Source organism: Athene cunicularia (genome assembly GCF_003259725.1).
Source record: "Athene cunicularia isolate RWA chromosome 1 unlocalized genomic scaffold, athCun1 chr1_part1, whole genome shotgun sequence".
Taxonomy (NCBI): domain Eukaryota; kingdom Metazoa; phylum Chordata; class Aves; order Strigiformes; family Strigidae; genus Athene; species Athene cunicularia.
Window position 1 is genome coordinate 7,908,858 of NW_020799091.1, and position 17,210 is coordinate 7,926,067.

The window sequence follows — 17,210 nt, forward strand, 5'->3', positions numbered from 1 at the left end:
ATGAATATCTCAGAGAAACCTCCCAGGACAATAGGCTAATCTTTGCAACAAAGTCGTGGTAGTGCCTGTCTGCTGCAGAATATGGTGTGTGACTTCTGAGGTCTGTCATGGGTCCATGCTGTCACAGTAGTGCTCCTTGGGAACACATCAGTAACCTTCCCTGGACCTGCATGTTGTGGATGCCATGCCTGCCACCAAGGCAGTCATCCCAGAAACATGCGTGTCCCTTCAGTGAAGAAATGAATGGAATCTTATAAAATAGAGGAAAGGTTGTATGTATCAGCCAAGGTAAAGCATAGTGTACATGCCTAGTTACGTTATCATCATTTAAAGGTACAGAAAAAGACTTATTTTGGAACCTTTTCCAAAATCTGTCATCACAGCTTCCTGTTAAAACAACATGAAAGAAAAAAGTAACTTTAAGCTCTCTGTTAATTGCAGGGTTCTAGGTATATTTTTCTGCTAAATATAAAATGTAATAGTTTGTTTATTTATTTATTTATTTATTTATTTATTTTCCTAATTTAATTTCTTACAAGCTCTTGGACTGAAGAACAGAGATATTTTCTTTTCCAGGGGAAATTTAATGTAGTTCAAATGTCATTTTCCATTCAAAATGAATACAAAAGCTCAAGATTGGATTTTATCTTTTCTGAAAAGGAAATTCTGAGAGAAAAAAATAATATCTGGCAATACTGGAAAATGTCTTTTTGATGCTGAGACAAAAAACATAGCATAACTCTGAAACAATGTAAAAGCAAATTATAAACTTGAAAAAAAACCCCACCAAAACATCAACACTAGTGTTATCAAAATGAGAAAATAATAAATGACTCATGTCAATGCTTTTCTTTCAAAGTGTGTTCCATTGAATCAACATGTTGCTATGGAACATTTTTCAAATTTGACAAGCAAATATCTTCCAGTGCAATCCACTCACCAAATGCCTTGACCAGCTCTAACTTTCACTCTTTGCAACTGAAAGCCAGTACTAGCACTGTTACATTTTATGTGATGATTATCACTAAAATGTTAAATTTGAGAATGACTGAGGGACCAAATTCAGTGTCCTAAAATGCAGAGAGGACTTTCAAAAGATTTTTTCCAAGTACGTAGTTGACTTTGGCGTTTTATGTCTGCTTAAACCTGCATGAGTGAGGCGTGTTCAGAGCTCTCACAAATCTGACTGGAGTCTGACCTGCATCCTTGGGTACCTACAAACCGGTGGAAGACTGGCTTCTGTTGTCAAGTTCAGTAAAATCAGCAAAAAGAGTAACAGTGACAGTAAGCCCTAGGAGTAGGTAAGTAAACAGATATCTATTTCTTCACACCATTTTCTTAATAACATTACAATCCTTTCACCTTCTACAGAATTCAATTTCTTTGGTCATAAATTCCTATGAAACACAGCCACTACTGATGCAAAAGCATACTAAGTGTTGGCATAAAACTTTCTGGACTTGCAAAGATGCTTATATCTATTAAATATTTGAATCTATATCGGAAGTCGAACTGCTGAGAGAAAAGAATGACAGGAGCTACTCCAATTCATCCAACTAGTAAGAAATGTATATAATATGAATACATTTAATTATAATTTACTTTTATTCTTACAGCTCGAGAGACATGGTCTACCTGTACAGTGTTATTAATCTCTTCCGGATAGTTTTCAAGGTACAGAAAGGCAGTGAGAAAAGGGATCATAATATAAAGAACAAAACCACAGTAGCATAGTATGTCATCAAATATATCTAATATATGGAAGGAGGAAGGCAGGGAGCATAAATTGAAGGAAAAATAGACGTGGCTTTGTAGTCAGATTTTGGAGGAGTTTGATCAATTCTGTAACAGCAGAGACAAGACTGAAGTTATTCAAGGGTTTGAGTTACAGGTTAAAACCAGGATCAAAGTATATCAAAGGGTCTTTCACATAGGTATAACAGCATACATCAAGTCTTAGTGTCACACTGCTTCTTTCTCTAAGTGAGTCAAAAAAATACTGATGTCAGTGAAGGCTCCTGGCTCAGATTATATCAGTTTTCTAGAAAATTCAGACCTGGATCTATGCCTTACATCTGATCTGTCTTTGGAAATCTCTGGACCAGACCCAGCATCACTGGAAGAGTAGTGATAAACTGTGTCTGAGCTCCAGATCTGAAATGTGGGCCATAAAAGTGAGGGCTGGACCATCCTCCAGCTTGCCAGTGCCCACGCATGAACCTTATCAAGTATTAAACTGACTGACAGACAGAACATATTCAGGAGAATTAAAATGTCCTTTAATTCACTGTTTAAAAAATAGAATTTGTTTTTCTTTCATTTGCAATCTAAAAATAAAAGTGTAGGAATGCTAAATTTGGGGAATATGAGGTTTAAATATGACACATTCCTTGAAATACGGAAAATACCCTTCTGTTCTGACACTACCTATATTTTATCAACCAGGTTCTGATTAAACCAACTTTGGCATTTCAGCTTACATTTAACCAACCGATTATTAGCATGTTGCCGTGCGGACTAGACAGTCATGTTTTATTCCTTGGTTCTATCTGGAAACCCAGAAGGGCCATCTGTAAAACCAAATTTCTGTTCAGTTGAAACTGTGGGACTTTCTGTGGGTCCTTTTGACCTCATTAAAAGTAGCTGGAGCTGGACGAGATTCAGCAAGCAGGTAGGTAATTTTTGCATTTACGTTTTATGTGCCCTTCTGTACCCTGAGCTGCAAAATTTTTCCTGTGTATATCCCAAATGTACCTAATATCCTTTTCTGCAAATAAAATATTTCACTCTTCATCCTGTTCTTAATTGCTCGGAGATATATTGGTCATTCTTCTATGTCAATTTTTGCACCCTTGGAAAAAGTGTTTTTATCTCAGAGAAGCCACATGGTTAAATCATGAAGGGAGTATTTGGATTTCTGCCTCTTGGTAAGACCCATTCAGAATTCTGCTGCAAGTCTCATTTTCCCTGTTCATAACATTATGTTCTTCTTCCCTATAAACACTACCACTGGCTCCTTGCTCCCCAGCATGTCAAACAGAAGTTGCTTTCCTCACTTTCGGTGCCCTCTATGTCCTGTCTGTGATTGATCTTTGTGATTACCCCACCTCCATCATTTCCCTTTGTGTTTTCTACCTCACTACTGTGAACCACAGTACCTAATGTCAGGACCCTGCTGTAAATACCTGCACAAGTGCCCCATCACCTTCCTTCAGATTCTCGTTTCTATTTTTCCTTTACATGAAATTGTCTTTTTTTCTGAAGTCTGTAACCTCTGCCAGTCAAACTAAGACTTTGCACTGCTTCATCAGCATCAACCTCTATTTATTTGTTCTTTCTTGTCTTACACTTAGATCACAGATACTTGGCATGTGTATTCTGGTTTTGCTCTGTGTTTAAGTAACACCCTAAAAAAATGCTGCTCCATCTCTGCCTCTGGCTTTTACACAGCATGGGAAAAATAAGATCATTTAGCAGCAGAGGCAAAAGGATTCATTTAACAGACTGGTAAATGTAATATATATGCTCCTACTCCTGGTGACTTTGAAGACTTGACTTTTTCCACTAATGTCAGTTGAGCCAGAGGTTCACAACATACTTTGGTTTTGTTTCTGCTCTAAGATGCATTTGTAAAACACCCTCACTAGGAGGGAAAAGTACCAGGAATTTGAGTTGATGGTTGTTAAATGGAGTTACTCATCTGGATCAACTTGCAGACCTATTTACGATTTTTACAGAATTGTGGCCTTAGATAATAATAAAAAAAAATCTGACAGGTGCCAGAGGGGAAGTTAAATCCAGCCCTTGTAAAATCCCTAGTGTTCGGAGGCCATTACATGACTCCTTTTAAAGATGCGTTTTAAATTCTTTGCTCTGACTCTTGGTGTTCAGAGGTGGCTTGTAGCTGCTCTCCTGTAGCATGGAACTGATTACTCTGAAAATCAAGTCAGATAAGTCTGCAAACTTCTCACTTTCTGTAGTGCTCCAGCTGGGCAGAAAATCAATGTACTTAGCAACAGCACTGACACCCATTTAGATTAAGTAAGTATGTTCAAATCTGCAAATGAAAAGTGGGATTGATGCTAAAATTTTCATCTCAGTGTGAACTAAGTGTATGTGAAAGGATGGAGTCTTTTTAGAAATGAATGGAGAAAAATATATTTTGGATTGGTTTTTTGGATTCTCTTTATTTGGCTTTTCATGGTTTTATTATGCATATCTTACTAAATCATGTCTTCATTGCATAATAATACCTGCTTGGCACTGTCTATGGATAGCTCGTATTAAAAAAAATGAAAAAACCCTCACAAGTTGCTAGAACTGGCTTCATTGACTTGTGACCACGTATTTCCAGTCATGGAGGTAGATGTGACCTACCATTTTACTAGCCCGAGACGAGCAAAGTAAGTACAATATTTTAACTAAATTTGTACCTAGGTCATAGGTGAAGTCAACTGAGGTCATAGGTGAAGTCAACTGTCTATTCAGATTTCAGCCATATCTCCTTGTGCTTATTTTCTTGCTGTTTAAATAAGTTGTTTATACTGTTAACCTTTGTTTATTTTTTCATAATAGTGGAGAATTTTTTTTTTTTTTTGCACTGAAGTAATGGTTATTGCTTTATATATAGAGACCTTCATTTAATAATGACTTCATCTATCAACACCAATGAGCTTTATCTTTTTATCATTATCTCAAGAAGTAAAGAATGGCTTGCCTTTTGGTGCAAAAGAGATTTTTATTTCTCTCCAGAATTTCTCAGCAAACTCAATCTCTTTAATTGGAATCCTAAGAAACACCTTTAGCATATTTTTTTTTTTAATGTAGCAGTTGGAGAAGAGAATAAACTTAAGATAAAGGGCACAGACTTGCTTTCTTATTAGGATAAATCTGGAGCAGCTTTAATATATTCATTATTGTGCAGAAACTGTCAGGACAGTCTATGTAATGCTTGTGACCATCAAGGGCATGTATCATCTTTACAATTGTGAGGTCTGAACTGAGGGAATATATGACTCAAAACTTTGAGTGCTCAAAGTTAAGAAACCAAATATGAATCCAGGAGCTGATATAAAGGCATGATTTTCAAAGTCATATGGGAGATAAAAATGAGGTAGGAACAAAAGCTACCATGATAGTCTCAAAAACTCATGTTAATTTTGAGGTTAAAATCCCAACAATAATATCTCTCATTTCTGCAATTCTCAGAGAACACATTTGTTTCTTTCCTGATGATAAATCCACAAAGTTGTCTAATTTCAGTATTTCTTCACTTTATATCATACATCCTTGCTTATTTTTGGGGGCTATTAGGAGAAAACCAGCACAGGTGTCTTAGCACTTACAACACAATAAATTGTCATTGAGTAAATCTGCATGTCAGCTTTTGAATTTCCTTTATATGAACTTTGACAGATGGTCTAGATCAAAATCAAAATTGTAAAACTTGAGTAACGTGATGACTAACAACTCTCTGTGTGAAAATCCTGATTAAATGGGCAGTTTTAATGGATTGCTGGGGGTAGTGTTGTTAATCTGGGGAACTTCACAATTGAATTAACATTTGCCATCCTACAGCAACAAGAAAGGATTAAAGCTACTGTAATGTGATTTTCATTCTTTTACCATAGCCATCATGCCCAGCACTGAATACAACAATAAATCTGAAGGAAAAGTAATTAGAACAATCTATTTGGGAAATGAGTCCTTTTCTCTGTTCATGATTTGCAAATCAGCAGATTGTGACTCTTGCACATTTCTTTGTGTGTTTGACATTACTAGGTTTTGGGAACCTATCTGAGCTATGGCTCATTCAGGATCTTGTGGGAAACCTTCTAGTGGTGATTGCTCTTCAAACCAAGCTATTCAAGCTTTTTGATTAAGTTGTCTCATATCCATGACTGGATCTCTCTGTACCTCTGAGATGATTTTTTTTGTGGAGGTGAATTGTATTTTAGGCACTATAAAAGACTCTCTAGGTACCTACATTTCACAGTTCCCGATTTTTCATATAAAACAGAAATTAGATTCTCCCAGTGTTCATGAAAAGTTAAAAAAAACCCCAAAAACAAACAACCCCCCCCCCCAAAAAAAAAAAAACAACTAGAAAAGTCAAGTTGAAATGTCATTGCTAACATAGTACAGTGATAGAAACCAGGTCTTTATTAGCCTGTATTCAGTCATGCCCACTGAATTGACATCTCAGGAAAGAGATCTACATTATTATGAGGAAATCAATGAAGTTTACTGCTCAATATGTGGTACCTGTCAATGGTGCAAATAAAAATTGTGTTAGGCTGTGTTGGAAGGGTAGCAGAAGAAAAATAATAAAGAAAAGTCAGTTGAATGTTGGAGGTATACACTGAGATTTTGCTGTTCCTAGATTCAATTTCCATCTCAGTCAGAAAATTCCTCTGCGACCTTGCCTGAATCTAAAGAAAGACTTATGAACGTTAAGTGGGACTTAGGTGGGGTTTTGCATTATGTAAATCCAAGGCTTCAATCCTTAAAGCCATTTCTTGGTCTTACGGATGTGTGGAAGATATTGACATTTTTAGGAGGGAAGGTCCCTTGGAGTGTAGAGCTGTGATTGGGCTAATGCCCAGCACGACAGCACCTTATGCCCCAGCACTGGCAGGATGCCCCTTTGTCATGGTACTGCTTGGAATCTCATGAAATAAAGGGTAAATAACAGAAGTAATTAAAAAAAAAAACCCAACAAAACAACAAAAAAAACCAAAAAAAACCCCCAAAATAACCCAAACCCCCCAAAACCCCAAACCTAACAGAAAAATGCACCACATCTTTCTGGGAAAAATAATTTTTGCCACTGTTCTGCAAAAATGACAAAATGTGGCAGTTTCTGCTAAAATCAGTACAATTTAATGAAAAAGATCAGCTCAAAATGGCATTTCCTGAAATGACTCATGGCTGAAAGAAAACCTAATGAAATCTTTCAAACCAGCTAGTCTTCTATCTGAAGTACACAAATAATCATCATTACCATAGGGACTTCACATAACTTTTAGGGTATTAACTCTCTCATTACTCCTGTGAGCTAAAGCAGTATGATTAGCTCTGTTTCAGAATATAAACATTGAAATTTGCATTACAACATTTTTGAAAGTGTTTAGATGCCTATGGAGGTAGAGTAGCATCAGGTTTGTCGAATATAGAAAGTAGTTAGGTACTGAGTTACTATCTATTTGTCTCTTTAAGAGATCTGAATATTTTTTAAATTGCGGTTGTCATAATTTTGGAAAGAGCAAGGATTGCAGTTCCAACCTTCTTCCTTCTAACTCCACTTATTGTTCCACCAGACCAGGCTTCATCAGTCCAACATGAGCTGTGTACACCAGACCTTCAGTCACACTGGTTTATACAGCAGAAGTAATAAATTCACTTACTTGTGCAAGTCTTGTTGTATTTAGGATTCTCTTGAGAAAACCCTTCCAACCGGCACTGGAACCTGTGCTGCCAAAATTCCTGAAACCATGGATTTCGGTGATTGGTTTCTGGCCGAAGCTGTAGGTAGTAATCATCAAACCATTTCACGTCAGGAGACTGGAGCTTGATCGTTATTCCACCAACAGCTTCACGCTGATACCCCTCTGTCACGTCGTACCTGTCTGCCCAGCCATCACTGCAGGGATAAATGAGAGACAACATTAACCATTCACGGGAATAAGAAACGAACTTTCTTAAAAATGAAACTTGAAACCTAAGAGCACACACCCACACCTGAGATTCTGAGTGGAGTTTAGTGAAGCACCTGTAATATTTCTAGTAGAATCCAATGTTTTCCTTTCCTTTACATTTGCTTGTCATTGGCACCTTCTACTTAGATAATGTGTTCTTCACCCTCCACCTCAGGCAATTGAAGCAACATTAAAATCACAGATCCTGAAATACGCTGTGTATAAGCACACCTCTGCATCACACTAAGCCTCACTGGGCTCTGGGCAGAAAAATCTTGGATTCAGTGTTTTACTGAAATTGGGTTGATACTACTGTTACCCGAAAAGACCTTGCTGAGTCAACACTTATAGTGTGAAGGGCAGGACTGTGCTGCAGACCATGCCTACGCTGCACAATGGAGCATGACACAAAGAGCCAGAAGCAAATTTTGAATGACCTGACACTACTCAAGAAGAAATACCAGCTCAGAGCTCAGATGCTGAGACAGTTTGACATTGCATCTGAAACAATAAATCGTCTCCGCAGACATGACCAATGAAGCTGGGCAGAACATCGTGCAGGTCCATGTGTTGCTCCTGTTTCTTGGTTACTTGTGGCTGAAGTATTACAGGGTTGTGTGACACTACCACACACAGAGATTTGATCCCCCTCTGTTAACCTTTCTGCTTGCAACACTGACCACAAGTAGCCAGAAGTGACTGAAAACCCAAATTAAATAAAATGTCACAAACTTCACAGGATAATTTCCCTCTGCCTGATTTTACGATGGATTTTCTTGGAAGTACTGACAAAGTTTCACTCAATTCCACTAAAAATATACGTATCTCATTAAAGCCTTGCAGATTTCAGCTGTTTTATCATGAACATGATATTTCAGTTTTTCAGAAGCCCCATTTTACAGTTAGAGATTTGTAGAAGAATCTCTGAGTTTTTTCCCCTCTAAAAAGGCACTGATGTTAATGACTAGAGAACACCTTTAAATCCTAAGTTAAATAACTGAAGGATAAAAAATAAGTTTAGTTTGTCTTCTTTTAAAGCTTCATGAGTTGTTTAAAGCTAGCCCTAACTATTTTAAGTGTAACTGATGTAGGTGACCTTTATCTGTACGGTTCTGTTCTATTTTAATCGTTCACTGCCTGGCTTAAACTTTGCTCCTGTATTGCAGAGCACACGGGAAGCCTGCCGCAATCGCGTGGACCCCAGCACATTCCCTGTTCTCTACACGGGGACTCAGCTGTCCTGACACAGGGCAGAAGTCAAGACCTCAGACAGGGACTCCTTCTGCACAAGAGACTGTTTTCATCGAAGCCTGGATTCTTGACTACATTTTATTAGCACAGCTGCAGTGTCAATAAATAGCAGCTTGACCAGGGGCAAAAATAATATCCAGCGTCTGGAATGAAAATGAAGGGACTGTTAAACATGTTTCAGATTTCAAATGCACTAATTTACTCAGCACAAAAGAGTAAAATATACATTCATGGAAGGAGAAAGATAGGCACTGATATTCGTCTGGAATAGAGCACTTGGAAGATTTACCTTCAAGCTTAGATCCAATTAGGGATGAACACTGGTGTTATTGTTCCCAGCTGCACTCAGGAGGCTCAGTACGGGCAAACACTCCCCACATTCCACCAGGACTATTTACTGGACAAAGAGTTAGAACCATTTATGTGTTGTTTTGTGATAAAAGTCGCAGAAGGTATTTTAAATTTATGAGTGATTTAACCTTCGAAACATTCATCTTAATCTTTGGCAAGTTTTTAAGCAGTTTTATCCATCCTCATAAAATCTGACAGTTTTTATGAAGGCAAGAAATGATAAGTTTTCTGTAGTGTGGGTTTTTTTTTTTAAACCAAATAGAATTAAAGAGAATTCGAGCTGTGCTGTCAGTACCCCAGCTTTATGAGTCGTCTCATAAACAACTTCTTTGGAAAAAACTGTTTTCTTGTGATTAATTTCTTTATCATTTTTCAGAGGAACAGTTTTGTAGATCTAATCCATCAGAGTGTTATAAAATTTATAGTACTACTTTATGAAGAGTTATTCCCTCTAGGAAGATTTGCAACAGAGATATAATTTTGTAATTTTAAATAATTAAAAATTATAGAAATAACAGCTTCATATTACATAATCCTTCTTCTCAACTTCTCCACAGAAGCACTTCTTAATTCAACAGAGCTGCTTTTCATTCAAGTATGTATTTCAGCTTAGCTTTTTGGGTAAAAAAAGCTTTCAGGAGTGTTATATAAAAGATGTACTCAGTGTGTATTGTAGAGAAAACAAAGTAGAGATAAAAAAGCATCAGACAGACAAGGTGGCAAAGCAAATGCTAAACTAATATCTAAAGGCCAGTGAAAGTGGAGTAGGAAAACAGGCTTGCAAGAATATAAAAGAGCACTGTTAGTGTGTGATATTTAAATTCTGCATCCACAGTAGAGTAGCAACACTTATGGGATGTCAATGACAGGATGATACAGATGTATTTTTGTTATTAGACCTGTGACATCCTCTGAACTCAGTAAAGGGGGTGAAGATGAGGGAGAAGGGAACGGAGAGGGAGATATTTGCTTAGTTTCGTAGTCCTGCCTGTCCCTCCTTAGACTTTCTTTCTTCTCCTAATGGCTTAATTTTACTGTAGTAGGTGGCATTATCATTGTATTCCATTAGTGGTCTCATTATAACAGGTTCAAATGGTATTACCCATTGCTAAAATCTACTGATTCAACTGAAGAAAGATGCTCTGGCACCAGAAATTGGCTGTGACAAAGAGCTCCAAATGAAATCCAGTATAATCTCTACTCTCACTCACAGAAGTGGCGAGATGCATACGTTACCGCTAACGCAGAGCAGGACTGCATGCTGATGAGAAATGGTTCTTTATGTTAGCAGTGGGGTGTATAGGATATTTAGGTGAACAAGTGCTTAAGAACATCTTCCTCACAGGTAATAAAATAAGTCCAGGTTAACAGTAATCCAATAATGATTATGAAACTGTCCCACCAGATAAATGGGACATGGATATCCTTAACAGATCACTACACAAGTTCATTTTTTCTCCCTTGCATGGACACCGTGCTTTCCAGTTTTATTCTGATTAAGTGATTCTGATTATTAGACATAGATGTTGTTGCTTTTTAACCAAAGGGCAAATGTCCTTAAAGTGACCACAGCAAGACTTAGAGTTGTGTGTGAAGAAACCTTGCTGTGAAAGAAAGCAGTAGGTGCACAGCCGCAGCACCAAAAGTAAAAGCCCCTTGATGAAATATGTCAGGTGTATGCAGTAATTCATATACTTCATTCATCAGCTTGACAGGGTAGAAAGCTGTCGACAAGGTAAGAGGACTATGACATGCGCAGATCTGGCTGCCCTCAATATTGCTCTCACATTCAACACAGTGGGGAATTGTCTTTCAGGATCATGATGTGTTTTCCCCTCATCCAGTTCTTTTGTGTTTATATTGTTGTCTGTCAGAATGATGCATTTTCCTTAAAGACTGTTGGTGTGATACGAAATAATAACCATACAAAATATATCATTGTTAATGACGTTTCTAAAAAAAACCCTCAAAATAACATTTAAGAAAATTTTTGTGCACTGAATAAGAAATCACAGAAGGAAGGAAAAAGGGAAAAGTGGCTTTTACTGTTGTAGTACTAGGAAGAGAACTTGAATTATGAGGGCCATTATAATAATGTTCTGTATCTGTTATCAGATTTATTTGCGTGTGTACATTGTCCCAGATACTGTTTTTTGAAGGATATGCCAGAGAGATGGAGATTTTAGTGAAAAAATATCCTTCAGCAAACAGATGGGAAGAGTTCTGCTCCTTTGTTAAAGGTCTGTTTAGTTTACTCACAGTAAACCATAACATAGTTTTATATCACAGAAAGGCTCCAATAAATGACACAACAGAGACACCAATGTTTATTACATTTATTAATGAATAAATATAACAATGAATAAATATCAACAGAATAAAATAATTCCATTTTAGATCATTACTATACATACAATTACTTTTAAACATCTGAAAGGAAAAGTAAAGGCAAATGAGACCCTATTTAAATGCCTGGGTTGCACAACTGTGATCACAGGTCATGAGCACTCTGCTCGCTTCCTCCCCCACAACCCTGGATACTGATGATAGGGAATAAGTCTTCACACTCCTCTAGCTGAGCATGCCTGAACAAGTAGGACGGTATGTACATAGAAGATAGAGGTGCAGACTTTTTAGGCTTATGACTGCTATGGTAAAATCTGAGAAACTTGGCTGTGGTTTCCTGGATTTCCTGTGGTTTTTGCTTTCCCATATTCTATGTGAAATAGTCAGCACCAATAAGAGCTTCCCCAGGTGAGGGGCTCTGTTGTGTCGTCTTCAAGACACGTTGCCTATCATGTAGAGGGATTGTGGAAAGAAGAGGAAGCAATCTTTGACAATAAAGTGTTGATACCCAAGAAAGATGAAATGCAGGACTGCATCTGTTATAAAGAAATCTCCACCTGTTTGAAGTCTTTTTGTTTCTTCTGTAAAGAATCACCATGGAGGCAGGAGAACATTCAGGTGAAGAGCAGCACAGGAGCAAGCACATGCCTGAAGCATTATGAAGACGTCATCAGAAAAACACTTAATGATTATAAAGACCATTCAATATGGATGATGGTGATGGCTGCTTTCGTCTCATACAGTACAGTCAAGAAATTGCTAGCCTTCCTGAAAAACATTTACAAAGAGGAGCAGTTAGTCAATCCCTGTCAACAATGTCCTGAGCATTTAATTCCACGTCTTCAAAAAGACAAGATGGACATTTCCCCAAGACTGCTCCACATCTCCACATCTACTTGGTAAGCAGCATGATGATCAACACCATGGAGTATGCCACTGATATCAATCTGCTTGTCAGGGATGACAGGGATTTGCAGAGCTAACTGATGCCTTCTACAGGACTAGCAAATGTTTAGAGCTGCACACCACTGTAAGCAGGACAAAGAGAACTACTGCCATCTTAAACTAGATAAGAGAATGTTGAAATCTTAATTTCATGGAAAGATTTGTGTGAGACCACAATTGCTCAGAAGAGATCATTAAGCACACATAAATAAATAGATAATATAAAAAATATTTAATGGGTTCAGGAAAAGCAGGCAAATGGAGTACGAGGGAGGTTTTTAGTCACATGTTCAGACATGCAGAACATGGAAGGAATTAGGGCTATTGATTACGGGTCATGCTTATCAGTGAAAAGCATATGGGCCCTTTTATGGTAAGTGTCTGCTTAATGCCATCAAATCTGAAACATGATGTGTAGAAAGCTTTTTGTGAGCCACTATTGATGTGGAGAAAGCTTTTTGTGAGCCACTATCAGAGCATTCTCCAAAGCACAGGCTTAGTGATAATGAGGGGTAGCAGAGGAATGCAGTAGTTTGTCTGTCAAATTCTTGGAAAACCTAGGTGTTTCTACTTGAACGCAGACTGTTCCTAGTGACAAGAGAGAGGAGGGTCTTCTGTAGGTGTTTAATCAGTAAGTGGGGACTGCTTGAGAAGATTAAAACAATATGCAAATTGGGTGAGAATAACCACGAAAAATAGCATTTGTGAGTTTTGAAAGAGCAAAGAGGAAAAATATCAGACTTCTCTAAGCCTAGAAAATTTTAAGGTTAGATCTCTTGTAAGGATACGTCTAAGGAATTGAAGAATTAAGAACTACTTAATTAAAAAGTGCCATGCAGAGGAAGGATAGGAAATATAGTAAGATATTAGTGTGCCTGTCTCAGTGTGGAAATACATGAAAAGGAGAAGCAAGTTCAGATTTTCAAGGATCAACGTGAAAGAAAAAACATTAGATAGTGATAAAATGAGAAAGGTCAAGGCACAAAACGAGCTGCAACAACCAAGGGACGTCAGAAGTAACAGACAGCAATTCTCTAACGACTTTATTGTGAGAGGAAGAGTAAGGAAAGTGTTGGCCTGCAGTTCACTACAGGGAGAAAGCTACTAAAGACAAATCCAGGACAGCTTTTAGTATCAAACGTCACAAAAGGAAAAGACAGTGGCTAGTGACAGAGGTAAAGGGTCAACCAAAAAGTGGGAAGATGACCTAGAAAACAGATGTGGTTGAATTAGCTGAAGATTTATAGCTTAAAGAACCGAATGCAATACTAGGGGAGAGATGTGACAACTGTCTTCAGATACATAAAAAGCAGCAGCAAAAAGATCATAATTTATCATGTTGCTGTAAGCATTCGTGACTTAAACTGGAAGGAGAAAGACTCATTTTAGACATCAGGAAAATATTTCTCATGGTAAAGAGTATGAAGAAATGGAATAGCTTGGAGACTCTTGGCGGTGTCAGAGAATAAGATAGACAAACATCTGTCTGATATAAACGACCCTGCCTTGGCAGCATCCACTCTGCCCTGTATTTGTATTAGTTTATGTTGAGCTTTCACATATGTCCAGGAATAATGATTGTATAAAACCCAGTGGATTAGAGAATGAATGTAAAGAAATTTAAAATAACACCCCTCCCTCACAGTTTCCCCAGCTTCTCATGATGTTTTACCTTACTTCCTTTCTTGTTACTGTTTTTTTTTTTTTTTCTCTCTGCAGTTGCTATGGTAAGCATCAACAAACAACAGAAATTGATTTAGGATTAATTATGTGTTTGACTGTACACACAGTTAATTCCAATGATGCAGTCGGAGTGTGCAGGAGTGTGCAGTGGGTCACACACCTGTGGCCAGCAGAATCCGGATTCCTGCTCTAGAGATCAAGCACTGAAATGAACCATGTGGAAAAACACTCCCCCATGCACAGGGTGAAAGCAGTGGGGAAAAATTCTCTTGATTAGAGCTATCTAACATTTTACATGGTCAAAATATTTTAAATGAAAAGGCATTTTTCTCAGAACTAGAAAGTCTTGTTTCTATTGCTTTTAAAATTCACAGTCTTCTCAAAATTACTCTAAATTAAAAAGATACTGGTTTGTCTTTTTTGGCGGGGGAGGATGTTGAAAGAAGGGTTTTACATATATTCCCTCAATAACACTATCTCTCTCAGTATAATTAAGACAATCCTTTGTGTTTTTAAAACAGAAATTCTATGGTTCCTAATTAGACACTTTGGTCAACAGTCTGAAGTAAACACGGGTTTGGCAGTTTAAGGCCACTCACTCAGTTTTGAATATCCGTATCAGCAACTGGCCCTATATGTAAGATCTGTTACTTTTGTCATCCAAATCACTGCAGTCAGGGGAACTGGAACTCTGATGACATTTAGTCAATGATAAGACATCAGATCTGAACAACAGCAAAGTGATTGCACAGGTTGATATACCTACATACTAAACGGACATGGCTTTTATTTTTAAATGATACAGGTCTTTTATATTCTTTATGACGTTACTTAAATGTCAACTATAGGATTTTTCTTTATTATGTTGACTTCAATTAATGTTTTCAGATTCTTGTGATGCCTTCCAAAGAAGTAGTTAAAATCTCTAACTTTTGAAGGGCAGTTGGACTAAAGAAGTTTCAAAGAAGAAAATCCTACACTGACAAAGGGATTAAATAAACACTATGATTGATTATTCTTCCATTCAGTACCACAATATCCTTCAAGGACAGTTTCAATTTTAAGTCTTCCTAAACAATGACAAGGATTGTTACATTTTTGTTGTCTTCCCATGCAGTGTCAATTGGAACTTTATTGTTCTGAGAGTCAAGTATATAGAGAAAGATACACAACCCATGAACTGAAGAATATTAATAATAATCTGCTTCAAAATGTAGCAGGTGCATATGCTGGACAGTAGAAGAGGGGCAGAGCAACCAGGTGACACTGTGCAAATTGGCAGTCCTGGAAACTACTGCAACCGTTTTCTGTCATTATAGGAAACTGGCCATAAACTTATTTTAATTTTATTGTACTAATAAACAACAGTAAATTCCAAATATGACTTTCTGGCCAGTGGGGAGATTTTTGTTAGCTGGTCACTTAAAAACAGTTAATCGTGGATATCTTGTTAAGGTATCATGTAGACACTATCAAGTTCTATCAGGTATGATCCAGGTATATACTATCAAGATATCAAGATTTATGGGGAAATATGTTGAGTACATTTTCTGCCTTCTATACACCTGATGTTGAAATGTGAAACCATCCTCCTTAAAGGGTGTGTGGTGTTAAGAATTTATTTGTATTGTTTAAAAAACAAATGATGATAAATTGTAAAGCGAAAATGTGAATATTTTAAACTGGTCTTTCCCAAAGTGCACACAAATTCTTCATGACATAATGCATTCCATACAGAGCCAGCTTAGTCAAACCAAATTCTATGCTATATTTGTTTTATTTGAAAATTATGTGATTTTTTTTTTCTCTACTTCATGGAAATGGCTCAGGGATTCTTTTAAAATTTCTTTTTTGAGAGTAAAAAGGTACATACTGTCTCTAACACATCCAAATCCTGCAAGGTGCCACGGTTTATGGTTTTAAGACTCCTTTTGATACCCCTTGATCCCACGCCTTTGATGCCACTTGAGTTTCCTTGCCTAGGATGGTGGTGTGGCCTCTTCTCAGTTGCTGCCAATCTTGGGTGGGAGAGGGGAGTGGGAAGAGGACTAATGCTAAACCAGCTGCAGACAGGTAGGTGGACATCTAGACTACCAACTGGATGAGGTGTTCCTGCAACAGCTCCTCACCATGATGTCGTCTCTACAGCTAACATGCTGCTCTGTCTTTTTACCCCAGTGGGTTACAGCATAGAAAACTAGATACGTGTCTATTAGTTTGATCCATTAAGTAACTCACTATATCAAAAGAAACTTTCCAGTTACTGGCTCTGGACAAACTGTGATCAGTGAAATATCATGGGTCTGCAACAGTGAGCTGAGTAACGCAGCTTTAGGATCCCTGGGAAAACTGCCTGGAATGTTCAGCACACATTTCTAAACCACTGTTTCTAAGATTAGACAAAATACTGAGAGATACATTGTACAACAAAAATAGATTCCTCACCCTCCCTTTTGTAAACAGTTCCACTTATTTTCTAAACTGAAAATGCATCGGTATCTTGGGATCAGTGGAGCTGATTTCTTTTTCTCTGAAGTCCCTCCCCCTCCAATCTATAGCTAAAGCTATTACAGTTAATGAGTACATTCATTAGGCTGCAGACTAGTCTTTTTTTGTTATGCAAATATCTGTTTGCAGGCCACATAATGGTGATGGAAACTGCTGTTCTGCCTACGTGTAATCACTCTCCTGCCAAAAATCTGACCGATAACATTTGAGAATATATTTGAGATTTTTTTCTCCACCTGTGTAGGAGTTTGTTGACTGAGTGGCTGTCTTAACTTTCCTTTTGTTACATTTCTCTGCTCTTTCAGATTTTTATTTTCCCTATATCTTAAAAGCTCTAAAAATATTAGAGTCCTCACGCTCTTCTGCAAAGGGCTGCCAGTCTTGCAAAGGTAAATTTCCTTGGTTAATATGTGGGGTGGGGGGGGGGGG

The 17,210-nt window shown here is 37.6% G+C and overlaps 1 protein-coding gene across 3 annotated transcripts in view; it reads right to left on the reverse strand.

Annotated features, from left to right (window-relative positions):
- Positions 1-17,210, reverse strand: part of GRM5 (glutamate metabotropic receptor 5) — a 265,943-nt gene that overhangs the window by 52,485 nt on the left and 196,248 nt on the right. For all 3 annotated transcript variants that reach the window (XM_026843342.1, XM_026843333.1, XM_026843324.1), the window contains exon 3: positions 7,407-7,642. In XM_026843342.1, the coding sequence (XP_026699143.1) occupies positions 7,407-7,642 (236 nt within the window). The remainder of the gene's footprint in view (positions 1-7,406; positions 7,643-17,210) is intronic.